A 15,204-nucleotide genomic window follows, 5' to 3' on the forward strand; every position below is an offset into this window, starting at 1 on the left:
GAAAGTCCCTTCTGTAGGCACCCACCATCACAGGCACTCACCTGCCAGCATCTCTACTCGTGTTCTCAACCTCTGTGCCCCATGACCAGTCCTGTTCCTACTCTGGTTCCCATCTCTTCTGGTCTAACTGGGGATGGAGCTCCAGAAGCTCTTCCCTCACTCATACCCACTTTTTGCTCTCTTCTGGATCATTCCCACTAGTTTTCAGACATATTTTGTTCCTTCTACTTTAGGAAAAAGAAAAAAACCCACATCCTTAGGACCCTAGTTCCTTCTTCCAGGTGCAGCCACAGTCTTCTCCTTTTTGTAGGAAATTTCCCAAAAGACCTACATTCTCTCAGCCTTCCTTCCCATCTCTCAAATCCATTCCAATCAGCATTTGGGTCCCACCACTCCATAAACTGTTCTGTAAAGATCACTAGTGCCTTCCTCACCACCAAGTGTAATGGTCAGTTTTCACTCGTTACCTAACTTGACCTGTGTCTGCAGCAGGTGACACAATGGACCACTCCCCACTTTGAAACTTTCTTTACTTGGCCCCAAGGACATCAGTCACATGGTTTTCTTGCTACCACAACTGACTGCTCCTTATCAGTCCACTTTGTCAGTTGCTCCCCATCTCCCCAATCTCTAAACATTGGGGCCACCGCCTCAGACCTCATCTTTCTAACTATGTTCACTCAATAATCTCACCTAGTCCCATGATTACTATCCTGTTGGTGACCCCCAAATGTATATCTCTAGCCCAAACCTGTCTCTGAATTCTCAACATATATATCCAACTAGCTGCCTGACTACTCCATGTAGGTACCTAATAGACACTTCAAAGTTATGTCCAGAACTGAATTCCTTATTTTCCCCTCTAAACCTGCTCTATCTAGTCTTCCCCATCTCTACAACAATTCTTTCCTTCCGTGTGTTCTGGCTGAAAAGTTTGGCTTTATGCATGACTCCTCTCTCATGTTCCATGCCTGGTCCATAAGCAAATCCTATGGGTTCTACCTTCAAAATATATCAAGAATCCTGGGGCTCCTTGGTGACTCAGTCGGTTAAGCAACGGACTCTTGATTTTGGCTCAGGTTGTGATTTCATGGTTTGTGGGGTCATGCCCCACAACAGACTCTATGCTGACAGTGCAGAGCCTGCCTGGGATTCTCTCTCTCCCTCTCTCTCTCTGCCCTTTCCCCACACTCTCAAAAATAAATAAATAAACATTTAAAATACACATATCAAGAATCCAATGACTTCTCGCCCCCTACTGCTACTACTATGAGCCAAGCCACCATCGTCCTCTCCAGCCAGATCACTGCAAACACCTTATAACTGGTCTCCTGATTTCTTCCCCATCCCCCTTCAGTCTATTCTTAATACAGTGGCCTGTTAAACACAGGGTGGATCATGTTGCTCCTCTGCTCAAAACTCTCCAACAGCACCCCACCTCACAGAGTTAAAGCCAAAGCCTCTACAAAAGCCTGTAAGGCCTTACCTGATCGGTCTTCCAGCCTCCACTCCCCAACCTCTCTGACCTTATCTCCTTCTTCTCTTCCTCTAGATCACTCCCTTCCAGCCATACTGCTCCTGACTCCAGTTTAAACATGCAGTTCTATCAAGAGCATTCTTCCCCATGGTTTCTTTCAAGTCTGATTCAGGATAGTCTTCTTGGTGAGGATACCCTAAATCACTCTATTTAAAATTGTACCTTTCCCTTCAGCCCTGGTATTCCCTGTCTATCTGCTTTATTTTTCTCTGTATACTCTAACTATATCATGTAATTTTAAATTTTTACTGTGTATCTCTCAACAAGAGTATAAGCTTCATGAGTTCAAGTAGTATGGTCTGTTTGGTTCATCCCCAGTGCTATGAACATGCTTGGCACATATTAAGCACCTCAAGAAATAAATACTTGTTGAATGAATGAATGAATCTGGATACCTGAAAGGGCATTCTCTTGACCTCTAACAAAAGCAATTTGAAACAGTTCAACCTGAAATGAATTAAAGAGATTGTACTGGTATATAAACACAGATGATTCTCTAAAATCTCTGCCCACCACAGGAAAGTCATTTTTCCTAATGTGCTGACTAAACAGTGCATTAAATGTGGCATGGTGGGAGAATCTTGGAAAAAGTAAAGGGCGACAGGCAAAGTATTAGTAAAGAAATCCCAGGGTGGCCTCAGCATTTGGCTGAGGAAAGCTGATAGGAAAGGGGAGAAGCAGCTTGTTATTTGGGCCCAGTACTTCCCATGTCCTCTCACCTGCTGAACCCAGCTGCCCCTGGGCCTTACCTTCTTTAGTGATGGTATCTACAGTTTCTTTGGCTTTGTCCTTCAAGTCATTCACCATAGTGTCCACCTGGGACTGATGCTTCAGGAAGAAAGGATGGATGACGCGCTTATACAGCAGTTCCGCCCCGTTAGAAGGGCTTGGGGCCATGCACCACAACAGGAAGCCGCACTGCACAGAATGAGAGTCAGCAGGTTACGGGACAGCAGTGGGCATCCTGACAACACACACGGCCGCCCCTGCTCTGTGGATGCCGCTGCATCGGCTATGTTCTCCAATAGCATTTCCAATGTTTTCTGCAGGCTACAAGTGCCCTTTTCTTGGATGGAAAAAACACCTGACAAATCATGACCTAGTAATGCTGAGACTGAAAACAGAAAGGTAAAACACACCAAATCTGACGGCCTAACTTCCTTCCTAATTTGGATCACTTTTTAGTTTATGGCTGCAAGAAGTTCTATTAATCAAAACTCTTAAAAATCAGTTTAAGAAACATAGTACTTAACTGCACGTGTAAAGGAAACTGTCTAGGGGCACATAGGTGGCTCAGTTAAGTGACTGACTCCTTTTAGCTCAGATCACAATCTCATGGTTTCTTGGGTTTGAGCCCCACATCATGCTCTGCATGCTGACCATATGTGGAGCCTACTTGGGATTCTGTCTCTCTGCCCATCCCCCCACTTGTGCTCTCTCTCTCTCAAAATAAATAGATTAAAAAAAAAAAACTGTCTAAAGAAACCTGTGAAGCTTGTTCTTAGTTGGCTTACATCCATCCTGTTATAGACAAACTCAGCAGAATCTCAGTTTTTGCCTTCGAGGAATCTTTGCAATCAACTGTTCATCATCTTCCACTTTGAATGTAGATATCATTTCCCAACTCTTTTATGGCTGTACTTTGCCATTGAAATAAAAAAGAGACCAGGGGCACCTGGGTGGCTCAGTCGGTTGAGCGTCCGACTTCAGCTCAGGTCATGATCTCACAGTCCGTGAGTTCAGGCCCCACGTCAGGCTCTGTGCTGACAGCTCAGAGCCTGGAGCCTGTTTCAGATTCTGTGTCTCCCCCTCTCTCTGCCCCTCCCATGCTCATGCTCTCTGTCTCTCAATAATAAACATTAAAAAATTTTTTTGAAATAAAAAAGACCAGAATTATGCCCTAAAAACTTTATTAACAAGAACTGTCACCTTATATTTATGCCCCCCCAAAAGCCTTACTGTTTATTCAAATGCCAACAGCTTAGCCCTTTTAGTTGTCCCAGCCGCTTATTCTCATCTAAGACACTGAGCAAAAAAGGGGATATGCACAGGGACCTGCTCATTTCCCTAGAAAGTTCAATAACCAGCCTACTGGATTTTCTTAGGGTGAAAGATTCTGACATAGCCAGGTGATATAAAAAATGAAGTCCTTTCTTGAGATTCCAAATCTGTACATTTTACAACTTCTCCTTAAAGAAAAAACTTCGCACCTCTTCTGCTGCCCATTAAACTCCACAGCCTTAGTCCTTATTATTCCAAACCAAACAATGTATTCAAATAACTGAGAAGCCACAATGCTTTTCTAAGTTTATGTTTGCTCTAGAGATGAAAAGCTTTTGGTAAAGGACTAAACCAGTAACAAAGCCTTGGGCTTAAAATGCACATATTTGTGCCCCAAAGCTCACTCCATCAGTACCATTTTGGCTCTGAGAAATTTGTATTGCATTTGTATTACACTCAAAATACAAAGCAAAACACAGGTTATCAACAAATTACCCTCTCTAGATTATCTGAACTATAGAACTCTGGAAAAGTAACACTCATGAACTAGAATTTGTTGGACACAGGAGAGCAGGGGGCTAGCTTTCAAAAGACGGGCTATCAGACTAGACTAAAAAAAATACAGTAAAGCTATATGTTTCTTGTAAGAAACACACCTAAGGCAAAACCAACCAGGAACACTGAAAATAACGGAGTTGAAAGAGGGGCGCCTTGGTGGCTCAGCTGGTTAAGCGTCCAGACTCTTGATTTTGGTTCAGGTCATGATCTCACAGTTTGTGGGATTGAGCACCGTGTTGGGCTCCATGCTGACAGCACAGAGCTTGTTTGGGATCATTTGTCTCTGACCCTCCCCCACTTGCTCTCTCTCAAAATAAATAAACTTAAAAAAAAATAGATTGAAAGAGATGTATCAGACAAATACCAACTCTCAAAATAGCTTATAAAGTAATATTAACCATACACAAACATTATTGAAGGCAATGATAAAGAAGGAAAACAATTTGCCAAGTAGATTCACATAAAACCTACATATCTTTGAAGATGTAAATTATATATAACTTTGTATGTATATATATATGTAATTATATAATTATACCATTTGTTTTTATAATTATATAATTATAGATAGCTTCCAAATATAGCTTTGAATTATGTAAATTAAAGTCATAATTGTATAAATGGAGAAATTCCACACTCATAGATTTTTAACACTTCCACCAGAAACTGAGATATCAAACAAACTAGAAACTAGTAAGAATACAGAACAAGGAATACCAAATTAAAAATCTTGATCTAAAAATATGCAGCTCTCTCCACCTAACAAATTGATTTTAAGAGAGGCAGGGGCTGGGGCACCTGCGTGGCTCAGTCAGTTAAGTCATCGACCTCGGCTCAGGTCATGATCTCACGGTTTGTGGGTTCAAACCCCTGCATTGGGCTCTGTGCTACACACTTACTCAGAGCCTGGAGCCTGCTTCAGATTCTATGTCTCCTTCTCTCTCTGCCCTTCCCCTGCTTGTGCTCTGTCTCACTCTGTCTCAAAAATAAATTTAAAAAAAAATAAGAAAGTTAGGGGCACCTTGGGTGGCTCAGTGGGTTGAGTGTCCGACTTAGGCTCAGGTCATGATCTTGCAGTTCGTAAGTTCGAGCCCCATGTCGGGCTCTGTGCTGACAGCTCGGAGCCTGGAGCCTGCTTTTCTGATTCTGTGTCTCCCTCTCTCTCTGCTCTTCCCTGCTTGAGCTCTGTGTCTCTCTCTTTCTCTCAAAAATATGGAAGCATTTTAAAAAAGAGTTATATATTATAGTAGATAGAGGTTAAAGAATGGTCTCAAGAGAAACTGGGCTCTAGTCCTGGTTCTGCCATCTACTAGTGAGGCAAACCTTGTGTATGTAACTTAATTGCCTAAGTCTGTATAGACTCTATAAAAAGATATTAACTGAAATTTAAAAAAAAATCTACCTCACATAGATTTTTGTGAGAAAATAAGAAATATCTGGAACATCTAGGAGTGCTGGGACTTTCTTCCAACAATTCTGTCTTCCACCAACAGCCATGAAACAGTAACAGGCTAACTGATTAGCTTTAAATGGGGTAATTACAATCAAATCTCAGAACCAATAGATACCCTTTTTAAACAATTCGTTTCTAATACTTTTAGTACCTGAAATAAAACTTAAAATAATGATACACCTACGCATATAATTACCAAAAAAACAAAATCAAGAAGTTCTCTAACTTTAATATAAAGGAAAAATAAAGTGAAAGTAATTTATCATAAACAATATATATTTTTAGGACACCTGGATGGCCCAGTCAGTTAGCGTCTGACATTGGCTCAGATCATGATCTCATGGTTCGTGGGTTCAAGCCCTGAATCGGGCTCTGTGCTAACAGCTTCAGAGCCTAGAGCCTGCTTCAGATTCTGTCTCCCTCTCTGTCTGCCCCCAACTCCCGCTTGTGCTCTCTCTCTCTCAAAAAATAAACATTTGAACATGTAAATGTGCAAGCCAAACTATACTAGACAACAACATAAAATACTAAGTAAAATCAGTGACTATTAACAGCTACAAACAAAATTTCCTCCATATATTTCCAAAAGGTTGAGAATTTCTGAACTGGAGGGACTACAAAGGCTGCTTCCCATATCCAAGCACTCAACCAAATGCAATTCCCTGTCATAATCTCCAAGTTATGATTTTAAGCCAGTCCTCCCTCAAACCTCCTACCCCTGATGTGTGACAGACTCCACAGCTCATTTACTGAACATAACAGCAGAAAGATGGAATGTTAAGAGAGAAGCAGTGGGGGAAAAGCACGGCAAAAGGAAGGGGAAGAGCAAACATTCAGACCAGCCACCTCCTAGTCTCACCACACACATCTGTGCAACCAACCCAAACTCCACCAAGCCCTCACACACACATGGCATCGTAAGACCTTCTGCTACAGGTCCAGGCCTCTCAATGAAGCTAATTCCTTGAAATACCCTCAGCACCTCAGTATGTGTGGGTGGTTTCATGTTTCCTGCTAGTTTTCTCAGAGACTCTGCTCTAGCACCTCCTGGGCTTGCTGGCTATCCTAATGAATTATAAGAAGATGTTGCCAGAGAAACCTTGATTTTCTTAATTGCAAATTTCATAATTTGCCATTTGTAGTAACCCAAAATGCAGAAATAAGTAACTGCATTTTTCCCTGGCTTTAGCTTCCATTTCCTCTGCTTAGAGCCAGGCAGACCCTATAGACCATCTCTGTACTTAACATTTCCTTGTGGAAGACTTCTGGTTTGTAACATCCAAACATCATACAGTGTTTTCCACTGATTGTTTATATAGGTAATGTTAATACATATATACCCAAAACACAACACAACAATTTAAACAAAATGATGTGTGAGAAAAAGGAAAAACTACATTCTTGACAGTAAATTAGAATTCCCTATGCAGAGGCCCCCATCGAGTTCCACACTGAGTGTGGAGCCTACTTGGGATTCTCTCCCTCCCTCCCTCTCTGCTCCTCCCTTACTTGCACATATGCGCTCTCAAAATAAATAGCTAAAACAACAACAACGGTATGCAGAGTATCCTAGAGGTGCCATGTACTACTACATACTAAGTGATAATTTTTTACTAACTATGTCAACAATTTGGAAAACAAGAAGTGTTGGTGTTAGCATCTAACACCCTAACACATTTGTTACTTATATAGAGGTATTTTGCGGTGTTTTACTAATATTTAGGAAACTGGTATGGAGTTTTAGATGTATATATCTTAATTTTTACCATTTAAAATTGTAGGAAATAGTCTCCTGGCTGGTATTTCCAGGTAGAGTATCTAATTTTCAGGAATGGATTACTATTGATGCAGACCTAGAAACCCTCAGCATAAGTATAGGCATCAAGGTGAAATGGAAAGAACTCACTGGATTAGGAATCAAAGAGTTGGTATCTACTTTATTTTATGACTTTAGGGAAGGTCATAAACAACCTCTCTGAGAGTCCATTTTCTCTTCTGTAAGATTTTAGGAAAGTCACAGATTAATGTACTTGAAGAAAGTATACAAGACGGTAGTGGTATTACCAAATCCTACAGTTTTTACTGTTGTTGTAAATCTCTGGAATATTATCTGCCCAAGTAATACCTCAGCCCCTCAGCAATCCAGAAAAGCTGACTCATTCATCTTTTCTGAATGAATTAAGGCAAGACTACCAGGCAGAACCAGAGCCAGGTGTCTATATTTTTATACCTCTCCAATGTGATCAGGCTTCACTCTGGTCTGCTCCTTTCTTTCCAGGGCACTGTAGCTATCATCTTGGGACAGTAAAATAATTACTGCTCTCTACCTATGTCATTAGCGTTTTCCAGTTTTCAAATGAAATAGCTTTCTTGTATTAAAAAATAAAGTTAATTACTGTTCAACTCTCATGGCTATATTCAGTCACCAGCTTTTACAACTCCCTTTCTTTAACCTACATAACTATTCTAGAGCCCAGGAGTACCCTGAACGACACAGATCCTCACCGTGCCCGCTGACAGCACAATCACGAACAAACACAAACCCACTCTTACCTGCAGTCCAGAGTCTGTGCTATTTTGGCTGAATTCCTGGCACTATGAGCTCTCATTTGATAAATCCTTAAATTACAGATTACAGCAGGCCAGATAATTCTGTCTGTGGTTCTAATGGCTGTCGCCATCCAATTTTCTTCTAGAAGAGGTATTTCCAAGGTAGGGATACACTTTATATGCAGTTTCTGGGACCAGCCTGGTCAGAACTGAGTTAATATCAAAAAAGACAAAACACCCACATTTCAACACATCAGCGACCTGCTGATACACTACAATCACTTGATCAGAAACAAAATCCATAGGGAAACTTCTGCAATGTAGCCACAAGAACAGTGATAGGCGAAAGCTAAAACAGACTGCCCCGCATGCACAAATAAAAGCTCAAAAAAGAACACGTGAAGGGGAAGACTTCCCTGTGGTCTTTGCCTCTTATGAAGTTAAGAAATGTTCTGCTTTCCAACATAGGTGCAGTAGTACAGGTGACAGTCTAAGTCAGGACTAAGAGTCGCCAGAGTTTTGTTTAAAAAACTAATCTAGAAAGTGATCTAAATGAGTGTAAAGAGAAGATACAAAGCTATTCATTGTGTCACTCATTAAAATGTGATAAAGTGAGATAAATGTCCTAAATGTCTATTATTTGGGGAATTAGTACATTGCTATCAATAATGGATTAGACAGTTTACCAAAGAATATTGAATAACATGAGAAAATACTCCTAGTATTATGTTAATTGAAACAAGCTAGATACAGAATCATGTATAAAATGTGGTCTCAACCATCTACATATATATATATATATATATATATATATATATATATATATATATGGTTAAAACAATAATATTTACATGGTTCTGTGTGTCTTTATGTACTTGGACCAATATACTTGCACATTAAAAAAATAGGAAGACTAACATGTGACCGGTGGTGCGATTACAAATGCTATTTTCCTCCTTATATAAAACATGTCCCCCCCACACACACACACAAATGAATATAAACAATACAACAACAGGGACTTTGTTTTATTCACCAAAGAATCCTTCTTACCTAGAACAGATTCTGGCACACAGAAGTCCTAAATAAATGTCTTCTGAATAAAGAAATGAAAATACACTACTTTTATAATCAGAGGGAGAAAAAAGGCTTTTGTATTTATTTTTAAAACCTCCTGGTAAAGGCAGACCTCAGAGCAAAGCTCTGAGCAGGCACGGTCCACTATTTCTAGTGCGACAGATTACATACTATCTTTCCTACTAATCTTTGATGCCTAATCATTGGTTCCTCTTATTTTCTCCAATCATAGGCTGCTTTAGAAAAATGGGGGGAAATGCCAATAATATTAATTCTGCAAAAGATCATTTTTTTGCAAAAGATAAATATTAAACATGTCCTTACTTGGATCTCTTCGTCATACTCCACACAATCACCATGTGATTGTAACATGGCATATGGTCTATGCTAGTCCTTAACACAGGATATTCTCCTACCCACTCTGCAATTCAGAGGCTTCTTCTCAGTGTGTTCTCTGAAGCCACTCAGAAAATGTACTACAGCAAGAAGAAAGTATTTTGATTGACAGCATAATCCATTTTTAATAATCTCAAGTATATTATCTATTTGGAACATGCAGTAAATTCTCATGGATGCCCTGAGACTACTAATGGATGCACATTCCTTTTACCATTAAGGAAGAAAATTTTGCTGCAAAGCAATTTTTGTAATGTACTTCAAAACCAACTATAAATGATTTGGTGATTATCTCGTATTTCAGATCCTCTCTTTACCTTGTGTGACCTCCATTAGCAGAAGAGATCAGGAGCGGGCTGGAGTCAGGCTTGCTCATGTTTTCGAAGTGTGAGGTCAGCTTCTGGTGTGAGTGGCTCTGCTGTCAGGATACTGTTCCCTGCAGCAAGCAGGTGGGCCCAAGGCAAAGCCAAGTCTCTTTCCTTTAGAGACTGCACTGTGATGTCACTACTATTAGATGGATCTTATGAAGGACTTCAAAATTGTTTGTAGTTTAAAATATGTGACATCCAAATAAGATTATAAAAATATAAATGCTAAACATCTTTGAATAACAAAAACACACAGAAAATCCAGCAACCTTTGAAATCTTAATTGCTACCACAGGCTTTTTAAAAAAAAATTGCTTGAAAATTCTTCAGCCATCTTACAAGGCATTCTGTGGTAACGTTATTCAAAATTAAGAAATTATAATGAGCATGTTTTCATTTAAATTTTTTAACTATGTAGTTCTTTTTTTTTGTTTTACCATAAATGGTGTCCCACTATATGTAATGTTTACCAATTTTTTATAATTAATGAATTATGCAAACATTTCTATAGATGTGAATCATTTCATTCCATTTAACTGTATGGGTGTACTAGTTTTTTCCAAGTCTTTTTTTTTTTTAATAGAAGTATAGTTGACATACAATATTATATTAATTCCAGGTGTACAACACAGTGATCTGACAGTTATATACACTATGCAATGCTCGTCACAAGTAGAGTTACATCCGTCACCTTCAGAGTTATTACAATATTATTGACTATATTCCCTGTGCTGTATCTTTCATCCGTGTGACTTATTTATTTTAGAACTGGAAGTTTGTACCTGTCAAGCCCCTTCACCTTCCTCCTTCCTGGCAACACCAGTTTGTTCTCCGTGTTTATGAGTCTGCTTCTGGTTTTTGTTTGTTCATTTTTTTCAATTCTACATATAAGTCAAGTCACATATGGGATCTTTCTCTTACTTACTATTCTTAGCATAGTTACAGCTATGGACCCTCTAGGTCCATCCATGTTGCTGTGAATGGCAAGATCTCATTCTTTTTTATGGCTGAATAATATTCCATTGTGTGTGTGTACACATCACATCTTTATTTCATTTAGTTCATTTATTGACAACACTTAGATTGTTTCCATACCTTGGCTATTGTAAATAATGCTGCAAAAAACACAGAGGTGTATATAGCTTTCTCAATTAGTGTTTTCATTTTCTTTGGGTAAATACCCAGTAATAGAATTACTGGATCACATGGTATAGAATTTTAATTTTTTGATGAACTTCCATACTCTTTTCCACAGTGGCTGCACCAATTTACATTCTCACCAACAGGACATGAGGGTTGCCTTTTCTCCATATCCTTGCCAATGCTTGTTACTTCTTGCCTTTTTGACACTAGCCATTCTGACTGGTGTGAGGTGACATCTCACTGTGGTTTTGATTTGCATTTCCCTGATGATAAGTAATGCTGAAAAGACACATGCTTTCATGTGTCTGTTGGCCATGTGTATGTCTTCTTTGGAAAAATGTCTATTCAGGTCTCCTGCCCATTTTTTAATATGTATATATACTTATTTATTTTTAAGAGAGGGAGAGAGTGGAGATGGGCAGAGAGAGAGGGACAGAGGATCAGAAGTGGGCCGCACACTGACAGCAGCAAGCCCAATGGGGGGATCGAACTTTTAAACCACAAGATAATGACCGGGGCTGAAATTGGATGCTGAACCAACTGAGCCACCCAGGGAGCCCCTCTCCTGCCCATTTAAAAAAAATTTTTTTTTCCATATTTAGAAGGAGAAGAAAGAGAGTGGGAGCAGGGGAGGTGCAGAGAGAGAGGGAGACACAGAATTCGAAGCAGGCTCCAGACTCTGAGCTGTCACACAGAGCCTGATATGGGGGTCGAACTCAAGAATGAACTCAAGAACCGTGAGATCATGACCTGAGCTGAAGTCTGATGCTAAACCAACTGAGCCACCCAGGTGCCCCTAAAACAGAGGTTTTGGCATAGAAGTCCTGTCCTTGTGAGGCACTGAGGAAAATGAGTGGAACTAAGTAGCAGGGCAGCTCCTCCCCATCCCCTCCTGCTCTGTCCCCTTGAGCTGTGTGTTACAGCTTCTGAGCATCTCTTCCTAATGCTGCTGGGGGAGCAAAGGGTGCTCCTTTGGCCTGAGGGGCTATGTGGTGGGAGAAGGGTTATGAACCACAGTTCCTCTGCTGGCTGGGACTCCCTACCCTAGGACTCATCCACCCCTACCCACAGCTTCCTGGGACCAGCATGGACTGGCATGTGGTCTTCCTCCATCCCAGTGCCTAACAGAACAGCTGATACTGTTAGAGGAAAAGGAGCTTACAGGCCAAAATAACAGGAGATTTGAAAAGCACAACCATTTCAAAAAGAAAGACAACACGATCAACTACCAAATTCTATCAGCAATAGAAATATTAGAACTAACCAAGACTTAAGCTAAATTGCTAACTATGTCAGACGAAACAGAGCAATAAGAAACAAGAATGAGAAAATATAGGAAAGAGACAAGCAAAATCATTAGATACAAAAAATAGTTGAAATAAAGAATACGCTGTGTGGCATATATAACAGAATGGAGTAAACTTCAAAACTGGAAGGGAAGATTGAAAAATATGTATCTATGAATAAATACATTATTTACACAAGAAAACATCTATAGATTGTAAAAACAGCTAAGGCCAGAGATAAAGCAAAAACGTATCCATAACTGCCCAGAATTAAAAATGAAGACAACATCAACATGTTGGTAGGTGGGGTGAGGGAAACCAAAGAATGAGAGCTTCCTGCATCTAATTTCCTTTATCTAAATTTCTTTAGACAAAAAATTTAAAAGAAAGTAAACAGAAATGTAGAAACAGTAAAACAAATTGAACTAACAAGGACCCTCGAAATAGGTCTGAATATGTAAATAAGAAAACGATGATTAGTTCCAGGGAAAATAAAAAGCAGCAAGAACACTACATGTACATGATATGTACACTACATGGTATAACTAAATCATATTTACAAAGTCACAATAATGTAAGTGGTGAATGTGTATCTAACCAAAATTATGATACAAACACCTGAGGAAGATGGGGACACAGGAGGACTGCATGTGTATGTCAGGGACAAGCCAGGAAAGGGAACCAAATCCTACCAGTAGGAATCAAGAGCTAATCCGTCAAATAGAAAAATTAAAAGGTGGCTAAACAAGAATGTTATTTAGAAACACAGAGGTAAATGACAAAATAATCTGCCATAAATGTAGGGATAATGGTTGCTTTTAAGGAATGCAGTATAGGCAGCAGGGTTTGCTGTTTTTCTTGAAAAATCTTACAGAAGTATTTGAGTCTTCATTTCACGGGTGACTTTTAAAAAAATGAATACTTAAGAGTATGAAGGGAAAGATGAGAACTCAGAATTCATAAGGGCTGGAATCCCCACTCTCTACAGCTTGGGAAGTCTGGCCCCATGAGCCTGAGGTACCATCTACATTCTATGCAACTAATGGGAAGCAGGTCTCTTCCACGGAAGACACTCAAGGAACCAACTGAAGACAGTTTGTCCTATCTAGAAAGAAAGAACCACTCTATCTATTAAAAGATGTTAACTTTTTCATTCTCAGTCAGAATCAATACAGGTCCCATTAGGAATGAGTTTCAACTTCCTAATCCTTGTCCTCACATGGTGGTGACCACGGCTAGATTTCTACCAAACACGAGCTGTGGCAGGGCTGATCCCTGACCATTGCACCTGTCAAAGTTATCAAAATGACTTCCTCAGAGAGCCCACTTCACATCTTCATTCTCCAAACCTATATAAGAAATAAGGTGTTTTTTTTTCTTCTAATGACTCCTAGGGTGCCTGGGTGGCTCAGTCAGTTAAGCGTCGGACTCTTGATCTTAGCTCAGGTCACGATCTCACGGTTAGTGAGATCGAGCCCTGAGTCGGGTTGTCTGCTGACAGAACAGAGCCTGCTTGGGATTCTGTCTCCCCCTCTCTCTCTGCCCCACCCCTGCTCACACTCTCTCTCAAAATCGATACATAAACTTAAAAAAAAAAAGAGAAAGAAAGAAAGAAAGAAAGAAAGAAAGAAAGAAAGAAAGAAAAAGACTCCCACACACCACTGTAAATAATCAATGGCCTGCCAAAGTGTGCAGTGCTTCTGCATCAAACCTAGGTAACACTGCCTGAAGGGAGGATCTTGGTAAACTAACAACAATGCTTGTGCTAGGTCACAGTATTTCCATCTTTTATTACCAAACACATCTTGAATACACAATTGCTTTGGCTGTTTCCAAGACAGTATACAAAATAAGGGAGGTGTGTCGAATTCTGTTTTCCTATTTATAATCTGAGGCAGAGCCACAGATGTCCAACACTCAAGCATCTGTTCCTGTTATATAGGTCCTAAGATGGAATTTATTTTAGTGGTAGGGCACAAAGCAAATACATAGATGGAAGGAAACAGAGAAGTTCACAAAAATCCAACATACCTTCAGCATGTAGTAGAAGGGGACCCATGACAGGAAGAGGTCAGAGAAGAATTCAGCAATGCTGAACACACCATACACTACCCAATAGGTCAGCCACTGGGTATCATCTTCTTTGTTGGGACTCTCTATGGCTTTAATCCTGAAAGGCAATACAAAAGCAAGTACATCATGTAGTGTGATCTCAATGAAACACTTTCGAACAGCAGACTTTGACAGCCTGCCCTCCCATACCAGGTAGGAAACTCAGGCAAATGTATGCACCTTGTCATGGAGATAAGAATACAACGTAAGAAGCAATCTGGAAATAACAAGCCATTGTGACTACCTGTTACCAGTCTTCTTGTCACCAGAGAAACCAGCACTAGCTGTCCCCTGGATTTCCACTCTGTCTTAACCAGGCACCAGGAGATATCACCAATGACTGGGAACTCCCAAGTGCAGGCCTGCCTCCAGAGCTTTATCAAGGATTCTTAAAAAAAAAAAAAAAAAAAAAGAAAAAAAAGAAAAAAGAGAAAGAAAAGAAAAAGAATTCTCTTATGGCAGGGAGCCTGGCTGGCTCAGTCGGTCGGTGGAGTATGTGACTCTTGATCTCAAGGTTGTAAGTCTGAGTCCCATGTTGGGTACAGAGATTATTTAAAAATAAAATCATTAAAAAAAAAAAAAAGAATTCTCTCATGGTAACTTAGTTTTTATGTACTTTTAATAACTGAGCTATATTATGGGTAAGTAGAAACTTCCACAAAGGAACTTCTGGGACATAGGTCAGATACTGCCCAAAGTCTGTAACATAACTTCATAACAAAC

At 39.9% G+C, this 15,204-nt stretch overlaps 1 protein-coding gene across 1 annotated transcript in view; it reads right to left on the reverse strand.

Annotated features, from left to right (window-relative positions):
* The window catches only part of REEP5 (receptor accessory protein 5), a 39,945-nt gene that overhangs the window by 5,521 nt on the left and 19,220 nt on the right, over window positions 1-15,204 (reverse strand). The window contains exons 3-4 of the mRNA XM_042945284.1: window positions 14,401-14,539; window positions 2,287-2,455 (exon numbers count right to left, since the gene is read on the reverse strand). Of these exons, the coding sequence (XP_042801218.1) occupies window positions 2,287-2,455; window positions 14,401-14,539 (308 nt within the window). The remainder of the gene's footprint in view (window positions 1-2,286; window positions 2,456-14,400; window positions 14,540-15,204) is intronic.

Source organism: Panthera leo, chromosome A1 (assembly GCF_018350215.1).
Source record: "Panthera leo isolate Ple1 chromosome A1, P.leo_Ple1_pat1.1, whole genome shotgun sequence".
In the NCBI taxonomy this organism is placed as follows: domain Eukaryota; kingdom Metazoa; phylum Chordata; class Mammalia; order Carnivora; family Felidae; genus Panthera; species Panthera leo.